The 24768-nt window shown below is 41.5% G+C and overlaps 1 protein-coding gene across 1 annotated transcript in view; it reads right to left on the reverse strand.

The window, feature by feature from the left end:
* Positions 1-24389, reverse strand: part of GPC6 (glypican 6) — a 1041998-nt gene extending 1017609 nt beyond the window's left edge. The window contains exon 1 of the mRNA XM_026493466.4: positions 23526-24389. Coding sequence (XP_026349251.1) covers positions 23526-23685 — 160 coding nt within the window. The 5' untranslated portion in view covers positions 23686-24389. The remainder of the gene's footprint in view (positions 1-23525) is intronic.
* Positions 24390-24768: the final 379 nt, after the last annotated feature.

Below are 24768 nucleotides of genomic sequence, written 5' to 3' on the forward strand. Positions count from 1 at the left end.
TGACTTTCCCCCACAAATTCCACTTCCAGGAATTTCTTTTAGAGATAAGTCCCACTTACATGAAAAGGTGTTCATGTAACAACATTCATGACAGTATAGCTCATAATAGCAAAAATGAAACAACCTAGATGTCCATGAATAGGCCACTGGGTAAATAAGGTATGGGAAAGCCGTACAGGAAATAAAATACAACCTTGGTGGTGGGGAGGGGGAAGGGGCGAGACCTTAGGTGCTGAAATGAAACAAGTCTCCAGATAATTGTTAAGTGGCAAAAATATTTGAATAAAAACGTATACAGTGTGTTACCATTTGAGTAAATACATATAACATCTATAAATATTTGTGTATACATAAAACATCAACAGAAGAATCACAAATGCCTGTAAGAACGGTTGCCTCTGAAGAGGCCAATCCTTTTGTATCGCTAAATATTTCTGTAACACCAACACATAAATTTTTGGAAACTAAAAACATCTGGAAGCATGTGTCATGATATGTCAATTGTTCAAGTTTTAAAGGACTTTAAGTCCTCATCACATTTCTTTTCACAAGCAGATTTAAATATAACCCAGCATGAGAGCATCTACATTTCCACCCATTTTTTAAATTGCTCTCTCCCACTCATTCTTCTTCTGGAACCCTCCCTCCTTTCCTCTGCTGAGCTAACATCTGAAGCCAGTACCCCCACAGTCATTGTCACGACAAAAAACTCTATAATCTGGGCCTGAGAAAGGTAAGGGTTATTTTTGACTGGAGGAAAGTTCTAGAAGTCAAGAAATAATTGCAAGGAGTCATAATAGGCTGTAACATATAATATGTTAGAGTCCAATGTCAGAATTTATGTATCCTGACTCCCCACATGAGCACTTTCACAACTCCACATTAAAAAATATATAATCTACGTAAGATGTGTGTGAGGTGTTGTGTAGATGATAGATAGATAGATAGATAGATAGATAGATAGATAGATAGATAGAGAAAAAGAAGATAAACATGAATGAAGCCAGAAACATCAACGTTACTTCATCTTTATTAATCTTCTTTTCCGTTTCAATACTTGCCGAGCCTCAATATTTTTCCACTAAAGCCCAGGTTGACACCTCAAAAATGAACCGATAGTCAGTTAAATCCACCAGTTAAGAAGCTTATCTGTCTGTCCCAACCTTGGGCAAAGCACACGTGAAACTGCATAAACCTCGCCCTGAAGGGGCTTAAAATCTTCAAACAGCAACCACATTCCTCAGAGAATTCTGGAGTGGTGGATTTACACTCAATTTCCCTAGAAACAAGGAAGCTCCCCCCCCCCCCCCGAAGACATTACAAAATGTATTTAACTAGAAGTGGCATTTATATACTGGATCCTTCTTATACCTTAGAATGCTTTAAAAAGCCATATTCATATTCAAGGCAAAGAGCTGTTTCACATCAATTCTACAGGAAAAAATTACTAGTACAAAGCACTGGCCTCATCAAACCATCCTGGATGCTTTATCACTCTTAGAAATTAATTGCTAAGAAATAGAATTCTTAGGAAATGGGAAGCCTGGGAAAACCTAGAAGATAAGCAAGTCTCTGAATTTGGAATACATGCTTTGAATCCTTCAATGTTTTCTGTCATAGAGGGTCACCCTTGCTTTCCCCTCCTTCTTGCTACCTGAGCCATGCTCCTCAAATTCCCTTCTCCCTAACTGCCCACACCTCTTGGGACCGGCTTTACAGAAAGAACAATACCTGCTTAATGATCAATAGGCTTCAAAAGGGAAACAGAAGACTTGGTAATACATCTTGGCCTTTAGATCTCCAGGTGTAAGAGCCTTCACTTTCCTTCTGGAAAAATTGCTTTTCGTGAAGGAGTTTGCTTTGCATTTCAAAGGAACTAGAGATAGATGTCTGACCCTGAGCATGAAAAAGGTAATGATGTGTCCCCACCTACTCACCTGCCATGACAATATATAACTCAAATTAAATCAATATTGAACTACAAAGAAAGTGAAAAGACACACAAATTCTGACTTTTATCATGATGACTACTACAGTGCTTGAAATATTATTTTTTCCCCAAAATACTTTTTGATGCCCCTGTTTACAAGTGGCCTAAACGCAGTCCTGGTCTGCCTGTAGGTTACCCAACACTGGCTTCATAACCCCAGCAGCACTAAGAGAAACAGTACTAAGGACTCAAAAGCTAGTTTGGCCAAATCTATAATAAAATAAATTTTAAACCTTGTCTTTGATTTTCCCCAGAATAAATTCTCCACTGTCCCTACTTCTTTGTGTGACAAGCTCCCATTGCAAACAGGGCAGGCAAATCTCACTGGTGCGTCCTAGGTCGTGTGATCCCAGCCCTGCCACAAAGGAGTCTGGGAAAGCAAGCACCTGGTATTTTCGGTTCATATAGTAGTAGGAAAGCTCTGCCTCCCATTAGACTCAAAAGGAGGACCTCTCCAAAGTTAGAAAGGGAGTTCAGATGTCAAACAGCTAGAATAATAATAATGGAACAGTACAGAATTATCTATGTTATGACTTCAAAGTATATACTTTTAAGCTATAAATTATCACTTTTTGTTACTGAAAGATTCTAGAGATGACTGAAGGGTGGAGTCATGTTTGCTACTTCCTACCTTCTCAAAAAATGAAAAGTTAAGTGAGGCATAATATTTGGAAAGAATTGCATGAAAAGTTGCATAGCCCAATACTTGAGTAAATTAGTTTAATTCTAGAAAAGCATTTTGCTCCTGTGAAAAATAAAACCATATGATTCACACAGATAGTAGTAAAGGCCACGGGCTATGGAATCTTCCTGGCTCATCTGCCTAACCCGTCTGTATGCTTAGACAAGTTCATTGCACTTCCTCTCTTTCAGTCTTCCCATCTGTAAAATGTGAGTGACACTACCCATGACAAAAAGATGCTGTAAGGGTTACATGAGATCCTACAAGAGTTCAAAATACTACATGGAACATAGAGCTCAATAAATGTTATATGTTATTATATAGACTCACTGGTAAAACATAAAGCCCATTTTTAATAACTGCACTATAATTTCCACGCTTTATCTTGATTCCATTTCATTTGATTAAAAGGCAATCTTCCACTACATGGAAAGGTCAATCATTTGATATTTTTGTTATAGCAAGAGAAGAGAGCAGATTGTCTGCTATATCCTTGCAAAAACATCAGTGAATAAGACTATTTCACCCACTGTAAAATTATGGCTCTACAATATTGATTTATTTTTCAGAAGCAAACGGACAAGTAAAATGCAAAAAAGGTCTCCCCCCCCCCCACAAAATTAGGGTTGGACCAATAATGTACAACGGTCAGCTGGACCAGTTCTAAATATAAATGCTATGTCTGGCTTAGTAATTTGCATGGTAGAGAATATCTCAACATCGGTCTCCACAGGCAATACCTTACGTTACACCTCGTACTGTGCTCCCTCCTAGAGTATAAACTCATTGAGAGCCAGGTACTCTGACCTCATTTGTGCTCAAGAAAAATCTGTAGAAATGAAAAGTAACAATATAAAGACTGAAAGTTAGCACATGTGTAGTAGTATACAGCATGCCCTTCATAACAGAAAATATACATGAGTTGGTCAACATCTACGTGAGAGGTGGTTTCCTAGGAATCAAATGAAAGCCTAAGCCATTGTCATTATTTGGTACATTCAATGTATGCTATTGCATGCCAGGAGCTAAGGGCTGTGCAAGGATAAAGTAGACCTGGCCCTAATTTCTAGGATCTTATAAACTCACAGGACACAAATCAAATATGTCAGATACATAATCGAATATGTCAAATGTATTTTGTATTTGTGAAAAAGTTAGAAAGTGACTACTGCACCAAAAAGTTTAAATAAAAATTGCAAGAGATCAGAGAAGGGAGGAATTATTCCTTCTAAATGCATTCCCTCTTAGGAAAAAAAAAAAAAAAATGACCTCTCTTGTCCACAGGAAAGCACCTTTAAATCATAGCATCATTAGTGTCTGTCCCATTTTTCCAAGTGAAATAGAGAAACTTCCTTTAGAGAAAGAAAATGAAATTTGTCTATCTCAGCTGAAATTTACACTTTAGCAAATTAGGCTTTCTATCAGTCTTTAACAAAATTTTATTATTTATTGTGGTTAATAGTGAATTCTCTCTCTCTCTCTCTCTCTCTCACACACACACACACACACACACACACACACACACACACACACCATACTCCTCAACCTCAGAACTATACATTAGGTATAGAGGCTTATATTTCCCAGGTTGGGAAATTGGTGCTCTGTCCAAGAAACAAAGTCCCAAGACTTACCATGGAAGGTCTCTGACAGACTGTTATGCCTTTCATTCAGCGATCAGGCACACTATTCAGAAAACAAACAGCCCCCTCAATGCTACAACTATTAGGAAAAGATCAGTGTAACCCAAAAGATCAATATGTTTAACACCTAAAGAAATACACAAGTTCAGAGCTTCAATTCTATATGGGGAGAAAAAAAAAGTTCAATCTTGTTTTTAGAAAGGAATATTCACTTGAACAGATCAACTTTATGAAAACCAAAATTGCTTTTGTGTTAAAACTGTTTCTGGAATTCTCTTATTTCATCCACTGTTGCATTTGGAAAAGACAGGTGCTTGCTAATACACCCGGCCAGCAGCACGGGCTAGTGCTGCCCGAGCGCCCGGTAGCCTGCCTGGGCTCCTGCAGGAACAGCGAAGTGGCCGCATCCTGGCCGCTCACCAGCTCCAAAAATAAGGCTCTCTTGTGCCATGCTTTTAAATACCTTCGTTTTAAAATTAGATTTTGTTTTTTTTCTCTCAGGAACAGCAAAATCCCTGTTGAGCTCCCAAAACATATTTTACAACTTAGATGAGTGTGTTCTGACTTCCTGCCTTTTTTTTTCTTTTTTCTTCTTCTTCTTCTTTTTTTTTTTTTTTTTTTGCAGCTGTTACTTTTAAGAGAGAGCATTTTGCTTTACAAACGAGAATGGAGGCTTTTATGGAAAGGAGGAATTTTTCTACTTGTTATCATCTGGGCATCCTCTCTATTTTTTTTTTTATCATGTCAGAACTTGCTTAAAACATCTTCATATGCAAATTGCAACAGCACAGGAGTTTAAATGTTCACAGTTTCAAACCTGATAGAAAATAGAGAAACTAAAAAATAAACCAAGTCAAATCACTGCAATGCACAAATGTATAAGAAAAGCTAACTTGGTTTCACCTTTCCTCCCGCTAGAAGCACTTCTTGCACCATCTGTGTAAGAAAGTCAGTAAAAGGGATTCACATTTTTAGCCATCTATGGCAAATGTCATCTTTGCCCATCAAAATATTTATCTTCTGATTTACATATATCACACCTACTTTGATAGGGTCGCTATGGTGTCTAGGACTTTTCAAAATATACAGCACAATGATATGCTAATGTCTGCAACGGAATAAGTTTGTGTATGAAATAGGATTATCACCATTTAAAACTATACCTTTAGCAGGGATTATCATGTGATTCATGTACCTACTATCCTAATGTTTCTCTGCAAATTTCATTAAAACATGGGAGCTAAAATAATGTGGAGTTAAACATCACGCTTGGGAATGTATATACAATTTTCCAAGGACAGACGCATGTTCTATTGGCTTCGACAGAGATCAACTGATATATTTTGCAAAACCAAAGTTGCCCATTTCTTAGGCAGTTCATAGGGCATGACCTTCTAATTTGCATTAGAAGGGTAGAGGAGTTCAACCTTCCCTATTTACTATATAATTAGGGTTCATTTCCATTTACATGGAAGAACAATTAATCTTATACAAGAAATAGATTATTGTGGTGTGGAAAAAGGGCACTTCCTACTCCCCCACTGAGAGCCCTCACCGCCTCCCCTCCTAGCCCTCCAGTGGATCACCGCTACCTGCCCTCAGCCTCCACCTGCTTTCCTCTAGGCCCCCAGAGCCTTTGTCACAGCCTTCCCCTCATCATATAGAAACAAATTATCTATGTATCTGTCTTCACAACTCTGTGTGTGCCTCAAGGGCAGGGAAATTGTGGGTGCTGTTCTTCAGCCAAGTAATTAAAAATAAATTTGCACTGACCCGAACTGATATAATAAGCACAAGAGCCCAGGTAGGTAACAGCTTAAAATGGAATTCAGAAAATTACAAGTGGTTCCTATGAGCATTCTGGTGGCACAATTTATTATTCAAAGACTCCATCGTAAATAGATCATTCCGAAGGTGGTACAATTTGATTGCTTTATCCCTAGGCCTGACTTTTTAAACTAACTTTCCTCTCTATCAGTTTCTTTATCTCCCAGGAAATGTCACTGCAATTTATAGTACTCTTTACGTTTAGCTTCTCTAATCTTTTCAGGCATTCGAAAATTGCTGTCAGTGGTAGCTAAAATATGCCACATTTTGAAAAACCATTTTTTTTAAAGATTTTATTTTATTTATTTGACACAGGCAGCCAGCGAGAGAGGGAACACAAGCAGGGGGAGTGGGAGAGGAAGAAGCAGGCTCCCAGCGGAGGAGGCTGATGTGGGGCTCGATCCCATAACGCCGGGATCACGCCCTGAGCCGAAGGCAGACGCTTAACGACTGCACCACCCAGGCGCCCCTGAAAAAACATTTTGGTAGACATACACCTATATACAGTAGGTGCTCCACTGAGAGAAATGTATGCTTTAAAATAAAGTGAAAGCAACAAAATGTATGTTCCACACAATAAACTCTGGTCTATACTTTCACAAATTGATTTCCACTGGCTTTAGCTAATATAACTTATCAGCTGCACTCCTTCAAGGAAAATGTAAGGGTGTCTTTATATTACACCATTTAATTTTGATCTTACTTGAAGTTGTCTTTCAGTAAAGCCTGGCCAAAAAAGCAAAAAAGTCTTTTTATATTTCCATCAAGGAGTAGTCAGTTATTTAGTCAATACCTACTATGCTCACATACCGTGCTCTGGAAAGTACAAATATATATTTAAGTGCCCTCAGCTACCACATATCACATAGGCAAATTTGGGAAACGAAAATTAAGTGACTCATTTTAAAGGACACAAGACAACAATTTAAGAGTCAGGGGAAGGCAGAATTTGGCTAATTACCAAATGAAGAGACAAACACTACACAAGCAAGGCAAGAAGAAAAAAATAGGGACTTGGTAACTTAGGACAAATGCATGAAGAATAACTTGAGCTAAACTGCATTTTAGTTGGTAGAGAAAATTGGGAAGGACAGAGCAAGCATTGTCATGAGTATTAGCAAAGGAAATGAGACACAAAAAGAAGACTGAGTTGAATGAAAAAGGTTTTATGAGACAGAAATTTCTAGAAGGGCACTTGGAAGTAAGTAAGAGAGTTTCAGTTCTTGAATGTCAAACCAAGATGGTGGGTATTTATTCTCAGGCCACTGGAGAACTAAACTGACTTTTGATAGTTTAAGGCTTAAACTTGAATCCAGTGGTTCTCAAAGTGTGGCCTGGATACCTTTAGCGTCTGCATCACCCGGGCACTGGCCCCATCACAGATCTACCCATTCAGAAACTCCCAGAAGGGGACCTGGCAGCCCACGTTTGAACAAGCCTTCTGGGTAATTCTGATGTACACTCAAGTCTGAGAAACCCTGCTTTAAGCAAAGTGAAATAATCAAAGCCACGCATCAGATATACCATTCTGAGGACAGGAGGCACAACAGGAACCTGTGAGAACAGCATGAAAGGGAAGTTTCACAGTCCGTTCCAAGAAGACCAAAAAGAAAAGAAAGAGAATGTTTTTAAAAGATTTGCTATTTGACATTTAACAGCATTTCAAGATCACCTTTTAACGTTCTATTAGAGCTTCTCTCTTAGAAGCTTATCATAAAAGGAAATTAAAAATGACTAAGTCTTACAGTGGGGATTAGAGCCTACTAGGTTTCTCTCCTCTCCTGAATAAGAAATAGGAAGATTTCTCATCGTGATACGTGTGTCAGGAGGGAATTGGGAAAAGGAGGGCTAACATCTACTGGAGACTTCTTTCTGTCAGGCTGTTCACACGCATTATGCCATTTAAACCTCACAAAGAACAATATCATGAGCCAGGCTGTGGTATTGCCCTTTTATATAGAGGGGAAAACTGAGGTTCAAGGAGGTAAAGAAAACTTCAAAATAACCAATTAGTAAGCACAAAACAAGAAATTAAGTCATATGACTTATATGACACCATCTGCCAGAAAGCCCAAAGATTCCCACAAAAACAAAGAATTTATGTTATTCCCAGTTGACTTGATATATGAGAGATTCTTCCGAAGTCTCCAAATTGCATATGTAATGAGGATAATATTTGGCAAATCTTTCATTGATTCAGTTTTGTTTGCCCTTTAATTTATTGTCTTCTTACGGACTTCCCCCTCCAAGGCCATGGATGTCTATTACCTGACCTCTTTGGGAGACAAATCTCCAACCCTGGATGAAGGGCTTGAGGTCCAGCCAGGAAGACAAAGGTGGGAAACCCATCCCCCCCTGCCCCCCAAGGGTCTGTATGAAGGAGGGAGGTATATGGAGGTTCCCCACATTTCCCAGTTTCTCCTCTCTGAGCATCCCATCAATACAGGAAAGCCAAAGGGAAGAGGGATTTCTTTTTTTTTTTAATTTATTTTTATTATATTATGTTAGTCACCATACAGTACATCCCTGGTTTCTGATGTAAAGTTCGATGATTCATTAGTTGCGTATAACACCCAGTGCACCATGCAACACGTGCCCTCCTTACTACCCATCACCAGTCTATCCCATTCCCCCACCCCCCTCCCCTCTGAAGCCCTCAGTTTGTTTCTCATAGTCCTAGCCCAAAATCTGTTTAGGAATCTGCAAAAAGGTTGCCTGGTGGGCTTTTGGCAATGACCCTAACCTTGAAGGCAAAGATGTCCAGAGGGAGGGCTACACCCACACCGAGAGGGCACAAGTCTGACCCAGTGGTCTCCAGAACGCTCCTGGGTAGATTCAGAATGCGGCTGAGTTGCAGACCAGAAAGCTTATGTTCCCACCGCAGCAGGTGATCAAGGCTACAAGGGGACCAGAGGCCACGTGAAGAACAAGCCAGTGATTCCCAAGGCCTGGAGGGCCAGAAAAGACCACCGTCAGGGTGAGCACTCCAGGAAAGGGGACTACCGGTTCTTTCCCAAGTTGCACAAGAGCAGATCACAGAGAACACCAACCCCAGACACCCGCAGAGCAGGCAAACTAAGCCCGGGAGACGGGAGAGGCCCCAGGAAACTCCCTCTTCCCCTCTCTCCCCTTGTTACTCCCTCCCCTCATCAAGAGATTGATTGCCTTCAAAATTGTATACAGCCTTAATCGTATGCCAGCCACTATTCTAAGAGCTTTATAAATGTTTATCCATTCAATACAATCACAAGGATGACTGGTAGGAACTATTATTATCCCTGTTCCCAGATGGAAGAACAGAGGCACAGACCGGTTCACAAAGGTAAAGTGATACAGCCGGGAGCCAAAGCCAGTCTCTGCCCAACCACAGCACCAGCGCAGGCCGCCCACGTGAGAGATTCCCGGAAGAGGGAAACTGACCACACTAAGTTTTAAACTAGACCACACTAATCCCCCCCCTCCCATGGATTACGTGCGTGAAGAAGAGAGGGAGTAGGAGGAAGAAGAGGAAGAAAACAAGAAGGGAAGAAACTGCATGTCTGTTCACATCAAGAGTTTCAACATATGTGTACTCTCAACTCTGGGGGAAGAAAATGGTGGCAGCTCACTTACCTCCTAAAAGTCCCCCCAAAAGCTTGTAAAATAGGCCAGTTCCTGGAGTGAGGAATGATGACTCATTGGCATGGCCGTTTTTCTCTTACCTCGTGTAGTTAACACTGGAAAGTTGACATACCAAGAGCCGCTTGGACCTCAGTGAAATCAAAAGGCATATTATGTCTCTAATATTTTAAAATGGAAAAATGCCCAATTCGACAAGTGTTCTCTGGTTATGTCTGACTTTTTCCCCAATAGTCCAGAAGACTAAAATACTAACCTTCTTCCACAGACCAAAGCTTAAAGGCCTTCAAGTTCACTGTGCAGGGAGGCCATAGCTCCCCATTGAGGAAACATCTCACACCAACCAATAGAAGGACAAAACTAGCACTCAAGGCAGTAGAAAGGGAAACCAAAGGTAGCCTGGATATAATTCCTAAAGCTAAATGCATTGTTTTCAAAAGCACGCTGCAATTTTTAGGATGAAAATGAATTGACTTAATGTAAGTATAAGGAGTTTTAGAGGTTTCGTGGGGTTCCATTAATTTTTTTTTTTTTTCCCTGATGAGATATAACCAAATGGGTCGCTACTAACGGTGACAGGATCTCGGCTCCTGACGGGCGGTACCATGGGACACACAGCTCAGTGAGGCGGCAGGTGTATGGCACTGACGATACTTCGTCTGAGATTTGGTTCAGTTTCTCAAATCTAACATGTCATTGAATAGGTCCTAGGATATGGTGTTGGTACAATATTTGTAAAAAATGATTTTTTCAGGGAGGAGAAAAAAAAGAAGACTGCTTTCAATGTTCGGTATCCTTTACATCTGCTGCTCAGCTGGAAACACTGTTAAAAGGCCATTAGAACCTTAAGGTAACAGACCTCGAAGGCTATGAAAGCCATGGAGCAATTTGCTGTTTGTGTTAGGAGTATCAGCCCCAGCTACTTCCTTTTCAAGGGCTGAAAACAGCTTCTGTCATGAGCCGTGAAAATCAATTCCACAGTAACCGGGCTGAAATGTGGCTGAAGGTGGTGCGCCTACAGGCTGGCGCTGCACACCAGAGCCTCCTTCTGGGCATCCCTGGCACCTTCCAGAAGTCCCGGACAGCGGCCGGCAGTGCCTGGGAGGGAAGGAGCAGCACGGGACTTCCAGGCTCATCTCTGAGGACACGGGTTCTCTCTGATGCTTAATTAGGTTAAAATCGGAAGCGTCACCCTGAATGAAGACGGCTTTGGGAAATGTGCCACGGAGAAAAGCCTGCTCTGGCTTGTTTGTATTCCATCTTTCTATTTTCCTGATTATAGTAGTTGTGAGCGAGGCTCATTTTTTTCCAAATAATACTGCTTCAAAGCCTTTCAGAACATAGAGCATTTATAAACTTTTTTCAAATACAAGGTCATAACTGTTGAAAATAAATAGTTCGGAGGTTTAACAGTGGTGTGTCAAGAGTTGTACTTTACAAACTCGTGGCTAGAAAGGTTAAAATTCACTTTACAATCCATTATAGGCTTTTCAGCTACAGGAATTCATCATTCCAGTTATAAAATGCAACCTTAGTTACCACCTAGAATTAAGATCATTACAACCTACATTTTTATATATACTCAACCCTGTGTTAAACTGAAAACCTTTCTATAATTTACTGAGCATGCTCTGGATAAGAATAAACTGCCACTCTTAAATCATAGCTTGCATTTCTGCACGTAACTTCCCATAATATTACTTAACTTTACATCAATAACCCAGGCTAAGAAATTGATTCAGAGTTAATTTGTTAAATTAATATTACAACAAAATGAAAAAGTATAATTTTGGTGTTTCAACTGGAATTTCAATGTGATTACTCTATACATATCTTCTTGACTAAAGTAAAAAATGGATTTATGTAATTTTTATGTCTATTGTACAAAACACATCATGAGGATCTCTAATTTTAAGAACTCAAGTTACTTTTTTTTTAAAGAGGGGAAGGTAGTAATTGTAAAGGGATTATCCAAAATAATTTTGTTGTTGATGACATAAGATTTGACATTTGTAACCTATTTTATATTTGATTGAAACTGACCTTTTATGAGAGCCATGTGGTGATATAAGTGAAATGAATATATTCTTTACTGCAGTCATATAAAAAGACTGGCCTAAGCTTTTTTTTTTTTTTTTTTTTAAGATTTATTTATTTATTTATTTGACAGAGATAGCCAGCCAGCGAGAGAGGGAACACAAGCAGGGGGAGTGGAAGAGGAAGAAGCAGGCTCATAGCGGAGGAGCCTGATGTGGGGCTCGACCCCGGAACGCCGGGATCACGCCCTGAGCCGAAGGCAGACGCTTTAACCACTGTGCCACCCAGGCGCCCCCTAAGCTTTTAACATAGTACTTGACCTCCTGATGTCTAAATACCCCCAAGTCCGTGAAAGAATATTAAATAAGATACCACATAATCAAATGAGTAGTAAAAGGACAATAAAAGCCTTTCACACATTAGCACTTGATAATGTAAAAGTAACAGTAAACTATGTTACCTAAGTTCAATGTAAATATATAGCTGGAGGAGAAGCTGTAATAGATCAAGTAGGAATGTTCAGTAATCCTACATTTCCAAATTATTAATACTTCAGAATTACAAATTCTTATTTTCCAAATCAAGTTCCTAGTATGTCAAAGATCATTTAAACTCTTCAAAAACATTTGCTAAACCTCTTGCTATAAAAAAGGAAAAATATGTCATTTATCAAGTTTTAAAAACTCCCAATCATTGGGATTTAGAAGAAAATAGGATAAGCAAACAGCTAGAGTATGTTTAAAGTATTTTCTAACTTTTTCAGGAAAAAGTTAAGGCCTGTCATTTTAAAATATCTATAATATCTAAAAGCATAGTGGCTTTTTTCAAGTTCATTTCAAAAGCACTATTGACTTTGAGCTATGCTGACCCATTAAGAAAATATAAATTGAAAATTATTCATCTTTTTTAAAAAGAAGACCTCAAAGTGCTTTCTTTGCACAGAAAATATTTGCCTCAACCTTACTGCAACCTTAAGAGGAAACACCTCTAGTTCCCTGAAATTCAGCTGAGGAGCAGTGGCCCTTGCTAATCTCCACTATCTTGGGGACACAAAGAGAGGAAGCCAGTTTCTCAAGAAATCCAAGAACTGTAATAAGGAGCAAACACACGAGCCGCTCAAGCCCACAGAACACAGGTGTGCATGCCCTGAATGTATTATGCTGCATCTTTAATTAAATGTGTATAAAATGAAGACTGACCAGCTCTAAATGCAGTCTCCTTGCATGAGAGTCTAGAGGTCAGGAAAAAATGGCTAGATCTGCATTTGGGAGACTAGTGCAGGAAAAACAGCTCAAAGTGGGGAGTAGGGAGATGGAATTACTCTTCACCAGAAATGTTCTAAATAGGACCCCCCCCCAAAAACGAGTCATGTACCCAAAGAAAGCCTGGCATATTAACAAGAATAATAAGGATCCTATAGTAAAAGAAACGGAAAATATTACCTAGTTCCCTTTAAAGCAATGGTGAGTTTCTCTCCTACTCTTGTAGCTGTGTGCTTGCGCTTAGTTGGGTCCCTTTTGTTCCACACAGAGGTACTTATGGATTGAACAGATCCAATCACTCTCTTTCCCTTAGTCCCCCTAGTGGCCAAAGTAAGTATTTGCAAGAAGGCAGAGGTGATGGGGGAGGGGTAGGAGGAGGAGGAGGAGGGAGCAATTTGAAAGCGAGGCACTTTCTCTGTTAGGATTCTTACCTATGATCAAGATGAGAAATAACAGAGATCATTGCCCAAATCTGACTGCCCACGTGACCAAAAAACTGTATTTAAAACCACAGTGAACGCACCCAGAGTTTGGCCCCCAGGGACTTAAGAGATGGTGCCTGGGAACTTATTTTAAAAAATGCAAATTACAGACCCCGCCCAGGAATGACTAAATCAGAACCTTTGGGGGTGGGGCCCAGGCATATGTGTTTAACAAGCCCTCCAGTAATTTTGATGTAGGGTCAAGTTTATGAAGCACAGCTTTAGTGAACTGGTTCCCTTCCCTGGATGCACATCAGAAATGTTCCGGAAACCTGAAAAAGAAAGGAAGGGAAGAAGGGAGGGAGGAGGACAGGAAAAAGAGTGCCTGTCTCAGACCAATTAAATCAGAATATTTAAAGATAGAACCCAAGTATAAGGATTGTTTTTAAGTATCTCACATGACTCCAGGATAGCCCTGGCTCCTTCCAACTCAAAAGAGCCAACTGGTAAATTTTCAGGAATTTTGTAAGCTGGTTGTTAAACTGTTAGTAGCCTGAAATCTGTCATAGTGGGACCATTTCTATACCACAGAAACTGGCAAATGAACAAATCAGGTCTCCCTGAAAGCCTTCCTGAAAGCCAATTGCTAAACGTGTCAGTTCACCACTGGCCAGAGTTGAGAAACACTGGACTTAATACACAAGAATGACAACTACCTAATTAATTCAGACAATCTGAGAAGTTACTCTCAATTTCTCCATTACCCCTCCATTACCCCATTCCTGGGGATTCTTATGAAGCTTACCAAGCAATTCAGTGGCCATATACTTAAGGAAGGAAGACATCCGCCCCTGTCTGAGGGAGTAACCATGACTAGTTCAAGTCAACAGCCATGGCCCTTTTCTCTTTTGGGCATGGGCTCAGGAAGCAATTCTGGAATGAGAGGGTGGGTAAATCTGCTAGGGGGCTTCTGACAGTAGTCTGTCTCATCAATGAAGAGACACACATGGTTAGAAACAGCCCCACTGTGTGCCTCTGGGCATCATAATGAGACTTTGACTCTTAGGACTTCAGCAGCCATCTTGCTTCCATAATGGAGGTCCCTGGTAGAATGAGGACGGCAGAGACAACAAGAGATGGAGAGAACCTGGGACCCTGGTAATAGTGTTAACTTCCCACTTTCGCAATCATAAAACTGTTCAGGGTTGGAACTTAGGTGAAATGATGGCTTTCCCTGATTGGGTATGCCAGACGATTTAGGATTTTCTGTGACCGGCTGCCAAAAGTATCTTAAATGAACAGATAATTTCAGGAAAGAGTTTCAGCAGCTTGTCTTCTTGAAACCCTTGCTATTGGAACTTCTAAGTAGCAAGAGTAAAGTTTTTTTAGTTTTTTGTTTTGTTGTTTGTTGGGTTTTGTGTTTTTCGTTTTTTGGGGTTTTTTTTGTTGTTTTTTTTTTTTTTTTTTTTGCTTTTTAATGTTGCCTCTTCTCTGATGACCTCACTCACCCCTCTTCTTGCCTCTTAACCTCATATTGGCCCTTGGCATCTCAGGCTTTAGTATCTAAATCAGCCCCCTGGCTAGCCTCCTTCCCTCCCCCTGGGCGTTTAATGATCTCCTCTCTATTCCATCCTGATTATGGTGCTTGACCCATCTAAAACAATACTTTCATCTTGTCACTTCACTGCCGAGAACTTCCTGCCACATAAAACCAAGGGTTTACAAGGTCCTCAAAAATACAACCCCACCCTATTTTTTCAATATTATTTCTCACAAATTCTTAAGTGATCCCTTTCTGTAGTATCCTCCACATGTACTATTTCGCTTACAAATTTAACCCCCCTCCATGCCTTCTTCTTTCATGGTTGTTTGTCAAACACTATCCATCATTCAATGTCCCTGTGACGGTTAATTTTATATGTCAATTTGACCTGCCTAAGGGATACCCACATAGCTGGTAAAACATTATTTGTGGGTGTGTCTGTGAGGATGTTTCTGGAAGAGATCAGCATTTGATTTAGTAACAGGAGTGACCAGTGTAAGGGAAGATCATCCAATCCACCCAGGCCCAGATAGAACAAAAACGAGAAGGAAGAGCAAATTCTCTCACTCTCTTCTTTAGCCTGGACATCTCCTTCCCTACGTTGGGACTTTAGAGCTCCTGGTTCTCCAGCCTTGGACTCTGAGACTTATACCAGTACCCCACCCCGCCTAAGGCCTTCAGCATCAGACTGAATGACACCACCTTCCTGGGTCACCAGCTTGCATACGGCAGAGCACGGGGCTTCTCAGCCTCCATAACCTCCAGAGCCAATTCCTATAATAAATCTCTTCATATATATACTTATATCTATATATCCTATTGCTTTGGATTCATTAGAGATCCCTGAATACTATACTCCCAATTAAATTTTACCTCTTCCTTTCAGCAAGGTCAAAGCCAGTCTCTTCCTTTTTTGATTCCTATCATTACAACCAGAATCGTATTTGGTACTTAAGCCATGGACATAGCATTGTTTACCTATTAGGGAGTGAAGTAACGATTTAATTAATTCATCTTGGTAAAGATTTTAAGTTTTTTTTACGCTGCCATAGGACAAAAAACTTAGACTTAAGTCTCAAAATGGCACAGCTGATTACATACATTTTGATAACTCTTCACTTTCTGAGAGTTAACATCTCACCCTACCCTATCTGGGAAATTCCTTTGTCTCAGCCACATTGATACTCTTAACAATGCCATGCTGGTTTTATGATATTGAGTTTCATCTCTACTAAAAGCACACATAAACTATACCAGAATTATATACATGGCCTTGTAAACTCAATGAATGTTTCTGGAATGCTTGCTTCTCTCTCTCAATCTCTCCCTCTCTTCTACATACACAGACGCCAGTTCATAGTCATTGTTAGATGTTCAGTGATTCACTTCTGATTGATTTGTGGTCTGTTGGTTGTATCAATTTTACCTCCTATTTATTTTTTTAATTGAAGTATAAATGACCTACGATATTGTATTAGTTTCAGGTGCATAACAGTGCCGACCTTTGTATACATTACAAAATGACCACCTCAGTAAGTCACCATCCATCACCATACAAAGTTAATATAATATTCTTGACTATATTCCCCATGCATATTACACGCCCATGACTTATTTTATAATGTACGTTTGTACTGCTCAATCCCCTTTACCCATCACACTCCCCACCCCTCCCCTCCTGTGGCAACTACCAATCTGTCTTCTGCATCTATGACTCTGGGTTCTGCTTTCACTCCCCTGCAATCCATTCTCTCCAGGGCTACCAAAGTAACATTTCAAATCAAGTCCAACCCTGACTGGAACATTCTTCAACAGCTTCTCACTGCCGTAGGCTGAAGGCCAAGGTCACTGCAGTGAGCTCCAGGGATTTCAGGGCTGATTAAGGTAAGAGACAGGACCATGAGGTGGCAGCAGGACACAGAGGGCTTTATTTGGGTGACACCTGACAGGTTGAATAGGAGGGGAAGTCCCCCACAGCTGGAGGCCTGGCAGACATAACAGAGGAGCCACTACCAGAAGGGGATGCAGTTCAGGGAACTCCCAGGAGTGGGGAGGGGAATTAAGGATCTAGGCAATGTTGCTCAGCCACAGGGTGGAGAGGCAAGCAACTGGGGAGTTTTTTTATTTCCCAGATTCATCCTATAAATCACTAGCAGGCCGTATGCAGCTTTGCAGGGTACACAAAAGAGGCATGCTCTAAATGGTTAAAAGTCTATTTTCTTTGGGCTATATATAAAACAACCGGATGTGTACAAACTTGAGTTTAACACCCACAGGCTTTAGAGCTAAGGGTCCATACTTGCGGTGAATGGGTAAACCACATAGGGCCAACATGCATGGGCCATCTTTGGACAGTGTATTAACCTGGCCCACGGGGGCCTAGTCTCACGGGGCTTTCCATTCACTGCTGTTTTCCCCAGGTTCTCAAAGTCCTCTCATGCTTTCAGGGTCTTCTAGACCTACAGGTACTAATTATGTACTCATGCTTCAGAGTCCATTGCCCATTGCTCTTCCTCAAGGAAGCATTCCCAAACTCTGTGATGAGATCAGATGCTCCTATTAAATGCTTTCATGGAGTCAAGTACCCTCATGCTTGCTGAAACCTCAGCCACTCATTGTGAATGGTGCCCCTAATTTCTGCTTCCCTGCTGGGATGGAAATCCACTGAGGCCCTATACACAGCACCTGGCAAAGTGAATTACACATAGTAGGTATACAAGAAATATTTATTGGATGAATGAAAAAAAATGCCTAAAAGAAATAGAGAATGAGTTATAAAAATAAATCAATAACCTGGATAATGTGTAAATGTGGAATCAAATTTCTATTTTTCTTTGGTACATTTGTTTAAAAATATTTTTCATCCAAGGTTATTAAAAACTCTTAAATATTTCCATTCAGGATTATTAGAGTTTTTAAACCTTTACCCAAGACTTACTGCTATGAAACCTTTTATTTACAAATATGGCATCCCAGGGAGCCAATTACACTTTCAAACAGTATCATGGAAATAACTGAAAACTGAATAATACTGAAGAAGTCTATGAAACTACTTAAAGTACAATTATGTGCCAGCTAAAGAATTTAATAGAGCAGAATTTGGTCTGCAAAGAGATATAAGCACCAAGTTTAAAAGAATATTCGGTATTCTGTTTAAACTGTCAAGACAACTGGCTTTGCTAGAAGATTTTCGAGAGATGTGAATTAAGGGGGAAAAATGTCTTTAAAATGTTATTTTGGTAGGCTTAAAATATAAATTAAGATTAAGCTAATAAACTATTTTATCAACAATTCTCTTACTACAATTTCTATCCTAAATTCATATTTCTATACAAATCTAGTGACTGAATTGTAGGTCACTTTGGTTTAAAAGGACTCAATAATTTTGTATTTCATAAATGTTCATAAAACTCACCCATAATTGTAAAAGAACATTAGTCACACTCTCACATAAATTATGACACAATGTTTATACTATAATACTTTAAAGGACATAATGCTGTATATTTTAAATCACTTTTGATAGTAGCCTACATTTCTACTCACCAGCAATTACCATGTGGTATAGTCAAAAGATTGAGTTTTATGTAAAAAAGTGTATCAGTCAACTCAAATGAACTCTTGTTCTCAATGATGACATATTATCCTCTAATTAAATCAGCTAAGATAGCTCTGTTTGCAAGGATCATTCTAAAATTAATTCCCAAATCGAGAGTTTAACAAGTGGCACTCCTAACAGCCTAGATTTTAGATTGCTTTGATACCTGACATTAATGTGATTCTTTTAGAAATCTAGTGACTTGACAAACCATAAAAAAAAAAAAAAAAATTGAAGTTCTGCTAACTCATTTATACCTCTCCCACAGTTCTTCGAAAGGATTTTAAAGACATCAGCTATCTCAAGAGAGGGCAAAGAAATCAAATCTATGAAGCAGACAGTTAAATGGAAATTAAATAATTTATTTCAAAGTAGGGTATTTGACGTGTCTATAAAAGAGTAAGCGTTACCCAACACCATTTTTCTGTTTATGTTAATATGATATCTACATACAAATTGGAGAAAAAAAAAGAATGTGTTAATGGCAAATGTATTAAGTTAGTTTGCTGAGGGAATGCAGGGAGGGAGGACAGGTTCCCTGGGAAACCCACCAAAGAAAGGAAATGACTGTTGGACAAAGATCAGATAAAATGAAGCAATACATATACTGAAATTTGAAAACAATAAAGGAGGACTGAAAAAAGTCACTAGTGTATCAGCAGAATATAAGCAAATATTTTGTTCTTAATTTGATTTTGGGATAGATTATTAGAGTGAAATAAATTAATATTCAAGAGATGGGTAAGAGTTTAATGCTTTAATATCTACCTGTAGCCCAGCTCTCAAAACACCTGAGACACAAAAAGGGACAAATACTGAGAAAACAATTATATTTTTTCCTATCTATGGAGATAAACTTCCCTCCTCCCTCTACCCCTATGACAACTTCCTATAGCAAGCTTTGTTGCACGAACCCATTATTCATGTAGGCCTGGTATACTGAAAAGTACCAATACATATTCTTTAGTTTCCATCTTTTATATAGCTACAGAGACACAATTTAAAAAAAAAAAATCGGGAAAACACATAAATACATGAACAATTTAGTGATGGTAGCATGGCTAATTCCTGAGAACATAAATTTCAAATTCAAAGTGATTTTGAAAAATTATAAATGTTGCAAGTAAATAGAAAAATATTCAGCACAAACTCTGGGGGAATACATATGGTGATTGATCATACCAGGCTCTGTACCTAGTAGATGAAGAAAGAATTGATTTTGCACACATTCATTCAACAAATACAGAATGGCAGCGGGCAGGATTACGTCTAGGACTCGGGTACCTGGAGTCAGAATGCCTGAGTTGCAATTCTAGCCTCACCACTTTCTAGCTGAGTCATCCTTGGGCAAGTTAATAATTTGAGTCTCTCTGCTGCTCAGTCTTTTCATCTATAAAATGGGGATTATGACGAGATCTACAAAATTATTAAAAGGAGTCAATAAGGCAGTGTCTAATGTTTTAGAAGCAGGTAATGTTTTTAAATAGGTGCTGGGCATAGTCATTTCCAAATAAGGGATTGTTAAATACAGCTGCATTAGATAACTAATGAAAAAAAGTGGACATGAAGGCCAATAAGTCACCATTAGTCAGCTTTAAGGAGTTATAATTAATGACTCCAAGAAGGCTCAAGGCATAGTGGCACAGTAAGCGTAAAACAACATTTTCTGAATTGCCCCATCTTTTAAGCAGATACTTCTTTTCAGTTGTTGAGTTCTTTTAGAAGGTTAGAGTCATCGAGATGAGGTGGGTTGGAAAATGAGATACTATTACAGATGCTCAAAGAAAAGACTGGAATGTTTCATACCTCCTTTGATCAAAATAACATTCGTAACAAAGAACTTGATGACCCACTGCTCAATATCTTCCCAGAAGGTAGAACAGAAGAAAATAAGCAAGCACACTGGAAAGGCTTTGGGCTAGTTATCTGGAAACACTTCGATACCACAAGAATTACTAAGTATTAGAATGGATTGCTGAGAGGGGCCCGTGGGTCTTCTCCTTTGGAGGTCTTTTAAACAAGGACGGATAGTCTATCTGATCTTCCTGGGATGGCTTAAAATCAGGGCTGAGTGAAGATTAATGGTGCAACCTGCCCCTTAAAGGCCTCCCAAGCACTCTATGAGAGTATAACTTTATATATTACCCATCACAGCCCCTCATCTATTGAGTTGGAAGAACTCCCTTTTATCCTAGAATAGAAAAGGGCAACACTATTTCACAATTGTGAGTTCTGAGCAAAACTTTAATAATGTCATGATGAAACATAATGTCCTTATATTACTTCTCAGTTATTTTACCAGGCAAGCTACCTGCAAATATCTTTCAATTAGAAACAGCTCTCATGAATCTAAATTATGAACAGCAGTTTCTTTAAATTCATGTTCCCTGGCAGACTACTGGCATATGCCATTTCTCAAGCAAACCATTAAAAATCCAAACAAGGCAAAGGATGGAAAGGGAGTTTCAAGAAAGAATAACCACCGCATACTAGATAATGAAATGTAAATAGTATCAGGAACCAGGGAAGAGCAAAAGAGTTTTTTCATTTAATAATGGGGCAGATTTCCTAAGCAAAAATATATATCCTTAATATACAATTGTCTTTTACTTCATTTGTTTCCCTATCAAGCAAAATTATATATCGTTAATATACAACTGTCTTTTACTTCATTTGTTTCCCTATCAGATGTGCCTCTGAGCCCACAGTGACCTGTATCTTGATCATTTCCACCAGCATCAAAGCACACCAGGGTTAAGGCAAAGTCAACAGGACCCTTAGTCCTAGAAAGTGATTTTAACAAAAGTGCACGTTTTAGAACTTAATAGCTAATTAGTGAACACTGTAATTGTCAAGAGGTAGGCGGAGGGAGAAGAAAAAAAAAACCTGTACTTAAAAATCTAAAGGATTTATTTTAACCACTGGAAATGTTTTCAGGAAAGTAAATGGTAAGTACAGAAATTATTTCCACTGAGAACCTTCATTTTGATATTAAGGAGATTTGCATCATACTAAGGATGAAGTGCAGCCTCCTGAAAGTCCCATAATCCACTAAAGAATACTGAAGCAATTTAAAAATATTTAACTATTTTCTTCTCTGAGCTATCATATCTGAAATCATGCTGGGAAATATCTGTGTGCTTAAAAGATACGGTCTGAAAAAAGCCCAGATTAGAAGAGAAAAAGTTCCTAGAAGAAGTGAGCCATACTATAAAACCTTTTAAAAGTTGAATTCCCTGAGATTTGGGGAGGAGAAAAAAGCAAAGCTGATCCTTATCAATTAATTAAAAAGAATGAAATAACAGTAGACAAAGGGGAAAGAGAGTTAAGAAACTTAAGGAGCTGTGGGGGCAGTAGCTCTCTATTCACTGATTAACAAATTAAGGAGTTCTGGAAAAGGGAGAAGGGACAGGGATAGAAAAGTAGTCTTATAATTCATCACAGGTTCCGCCTCCGACTCACTAGAGGCTGGCTACGTCTGGCTCAGAATTGAAAAAGGCTCCCTGTATATCATGCTCGGTGCTGTTAGCGTGTGCATGGGCTTTTTTCCCCCCAATGCCTAAATTTCTACAAATGTGTTCATTTCGGTATAAGTTAAAACCTTCACTTGTAGAGTTTGCAGATCAACCGTAATAAAACAGCAACTGCATTACATGTCGAAACTGTGATGTTTTAAGATATCTGCAAAAAGCTTTTCTCTAGGCGACCAGCTCTTTGGCAAAATGCAGAGGCTGGTGGAAATGCAGCGTTTTGATTTGACCATCTGAGGTCACCGAGGACTTCAACGGCCGGGTTTGAGCAGCCCGCGCCCTCGCAGCATCTCCTGGCCTCTCTCTGCCTCCCTCAGCTGTGCTCTCTCGAAGCCACCGGATTATCTCTCCCCGACACGTTTCATTCACAGAGCCCCGGAGAAGCTCCCATTCGGTTGGAGCTAAGAGCCGGAAAACACGCACTCGGGCTGCTGCGCAAGTTGCTGGAGCCCAAGTGCTACCCACACACTGGCGCCGAGGAAGGGGGTGGGGGCTCTCGAGCTCTCGGCGCAGGAATGCTAGTGGCTTGGCCCGCGGGGCACGCGGGGGTCCAGGGACCCCCGAACAAACCCCCTAGTGAGCCGCCCGCTTAAGTTGGCGCAGCTTCTGAGAACAGGCGGGCGGGCGAGATCGCGCTCAGGTCCGGGCGCCGCGCCGGGTGCCGGGGGTATCCCCCGAACCGCGAGTGACCAACCGCAATGGGGAAAGCACTGAGGACCCGGAAAGCGAAAGCCCGCCCCAAGCCCGAAACTGGCAGCCCGTGCACTCCCCAAACCAGCCCGGAACTGCCGACGTCCGGAGGCCGGGTTCCCCCGGTGGGGTCCCCCCGGCCTCGCCCGCCCCCGGCCGGGCCGCCGTGCGCTCTGCCTCCCGGAAGGACCGGGAGAGCCGAGCGGGCGGCTAGGGGAGCCCTCCGCGTCTCTCCACCGCCCCCGCCGGCGCGAGGGCGGGAGTGGGGAAGGCGCCACTCAGACTGTGGCGCTGGGCAAACTGCGGCCGCAGTTCTTCCAAGTTTGCCTGAGCGAGAGGCGCGGCGTGGGCGCCCCGCTCGGCGACCTGCCCTCGCGCCGCGGCCGCCCCCGGGTGTCCCGGGCTCCCCGGCCCGCCCGGCCCGAGCCCACAACGAAGGGGGCGCACGGGCGCCAGAGCAGAGGGAGGGAGGGCGCTCCCGCGTGTGCACACAATGAGGCAGCTGAGACGCACACCTTCCCCGCGGGAGCAGCCGCCGGAGCATCCGCCGGCGTCCGGGAGAGCCCTGACAGAAAGTGAACACCAACAACTCAGCAACAGGGGGAGGAAGGAGGGCGCCGGGCGGCCCGGGGGACGTGCGCCGCCGAGGGCTGCAGCCTGCCGGGCCGCGCGCCCGCGCTTACCTGCGATCTCCTGGTAGGGGATGTCCGCCAGGCTGAATCCCTTGGCACCGTACGCCTGGCGGACCTCGCCGCAGCTCCGCGCCTTCACCTCCGCCCCGGCCGGGAGGGACAGCAACAGCCCGGAGAGGGGAAGAATCACAGCCCCGATCCAAGAAGGCATGGTGCAACGTGCAAATCCAGCTCGGTAAACCCCAGGGCCCGTGCGCTCTTCACCTTGCCCCTCGAGCCGAAAGCCCGCCAGAGCTAGCGGCGCGCTCCTCGCCGCTGCCCAGCGTCACCCCCTTCCGCCAGCCGAGGGGACGAGCAGCGCAGCCCTCTGGACTGCGCTCAGCAAACTTTTATAAGCCAGATGGAGGATGGCAAGCCAACCAGGGCTGGCCGGGAAAGCAGCCGCCTTGCTCCTCTAGCCCCCCAGCTCGAAAACGGTGCAATAAAAAACGAGAGAGAGGAGGCAAAGAAATGTTTAAAAAAAAACCACCATGGGGGTTCAGAGCTGCGATCCGACTTCCGAGCCGCAGAATCGTAGAGCGCTGCGAGCTCGGCTCGCCGAGTGTGCGGCGAAGGTGGGAACGCGCGCCGGCTCTCCCGGAGAGGGAGGTGGACAGGCGAGCGCGAGTGTGTGTGCGCGCGTGTGTGTCGGGGCGAGCGCGGGTTCTTGGGGACGCGTGTGCGTGGAGGTATGTGTTGGGGATAAACGGGATCCAGGGGAAACCTCAGCTTCACACAGGCTGAGGGAGCCTGTGAGAGTCCTCCTGAAATAGGAAGAGAGAAATCCCGGAGACAGACACTGGAGGCTAGAGGGAAGGAGAAAGGAGGGGAGAGAGAGAAACGTGCTACACTGAGCACAGCCGAAATTCAGAGGCAGAGTCGAAAGCAAAACCTGGACTGGATCTCTTGCCACTCGGTAGAAGAAAAAGGAAAAAAAGGAAGCGGTTCTGTTTTCTCACTCACTTCACATCCTTCATACTGATCCGAAACGTTTCCTTTAAAGACTTAAGTAAGTAATCTAGAAAGACAAAGTATTTTAAATCATTAACATATGTGGCATTAAACTATGCTTTTGTGGACTTGAAGGACCACGCAATTCCAATTGTTGCTCTAAATACGAGCAACAATTTATGACCTACTGAAACACAAAGCCCGCGTAGAAATAAACATTTGGGGAACCCCTGACTTTCAGAGCACAATCATCGGGGTAATTAATGGTCTCATTTCTGTTTGGCTTTGTTTTGTTTTGTTTTGT

This window comes from Ursus arctos, unplaced genomic scaffold, assembly GCF_023065955.2.
Source record: "Ursus arctos isolate Adak ecotype North America unplaced genomic scaffold, UrsArc2.0 scaffold_10, whole genome shotgun sequence".
Lineage (NCBI taxonomy): Eukaryota > Metazoa > Chordata > Mammalia > Carnivora > Ursidae > Ursus > Ursus arctos.